Source organism: Octopus bimaculoides, unplaced genomic scaffold, assembly GCF_001194135.2.
Source record: "Octopus bimaculoides isolate UCB-OBI-ISO-001 unplaced genomic scaffold, ASM119413v2 Scaffold_67244, whole genome shotgun sequence".
Taxonomy (NCBI): Eukaryota; Metazoa; Mollusca; class Cephalopoda; order Octopoda; family Octopodidae; genus Octopus; species Octopus bimaculoides.
The window spans coordinates 1-1100 of NW_026415756.1; the positions used below are offsets into that span (position 1 = coordinate 1).

Below are 1100 nucleotides of genomic sequence, written 5' to 3' on the forward strand. Positions count from 1 at the left end.
ACACACACACTACTTACTTGCCGACCTCCAAACTGAGGCAGCGAGAATTCAGTTGGAACTTCTTCAGTTGTTTCATCTGCCATGTTGCTAGGCAACAGGTTGGTTGTCCAGCATCAAGAAGATGGATTGTTTCTGGTGTAAGGACCATCAGGCATTCCCCGTGGAAATCTCCCAGTGGAGTGTATGCCATTGGACAGACCGGATAAACATCTGAAAAGAAAGGAAAAGATAAAGTGAAAAATCTAGAACAAGATATTTTGCTCAACCCTTTAGCATATATGTTCAAAGTGGCCAGATCCTGCTCCTCACACCAACCTTGCAATGTCATTCTAAAAATAAACAATTGCATCTTTAAAATTTCAAAGCGTATCTATATAGTGTCTTATAGCCTAGTATTTATTCTATCAGTCTGTTTGCTGAACTGCTAAGTTACATCATCATCATCATCATCGTTTAATGTCCGCTTTCCATGCTAGCATGGGTTGGACGATTTGACTGAGGACTGGTGAAACCAGATGGCTACACCAGGCTCCAATCTGATTTGACAGAGTTTCTACAGCTGGATGCCCTTCCTAACGCCAACCACTCCGAGAGTGTAGTGGGTGCTTTTACGTGTCACCCGCACGAAGGCCAGTCAGGCGGTACTGGCAACGGATGTAAACACACCAACACCAGTTGTCAAGCAATGATGGAAGGGACAGACATACATACATAGATATATTCATACATACTAGCTGGATCCATGAAAAATTCACGGAAGATATAAAAAATGTAAGCATCTGTAAATTGTGTGCTGGTGCCATGAGAAATGTTTCTATATTGTGACAGACAAAGGCAGCAAGCTAGCAGAATTGTTAGGACGCCAGGCGAAATGCCTAGTGGTATTTCATCTGCTGTTACGTTCTGAGTTCAAATTCTGCCATGGTCGACTTCGCCTTTCATCCTTTCGGGGGGCGATAAATTAAGTACCAGTTGTGTACTGAGGTCGATCTAATTGACTGGCCCTCACCCCACAAAAATTTCAGGACTTGTGCCTATGGTAGAAAAGTATATTGCAACAGTTACAGAATATAGAAAGAAAGATGAAACCAATAACTATA

At 42.3% G+C, this 1100-nt stretch overlaps 1 protein-coding gene across 1 annotated transcript in view; it reads right to left on the reverse strand.

The window, feature by feature from the left end:
- Positions 1-17: 17 nt before the first annotated feature.
- Positions 18-1100, reverse strand: part of LOC106877333 (uncharacterized) — a gene marked incomplete at its 3' end in the record, with an annotated part of 3822 nt that continues 2739 nt past the window's right edge. The window contains exon 3 of the mRNA XM_014926208.2: positions 18-210. Coding sequence (XP_014781694.1) covers positions 18-210 — 193 coding nt within the window. The remainder of the gene's footprint in view (positions 211-1100) is intronic.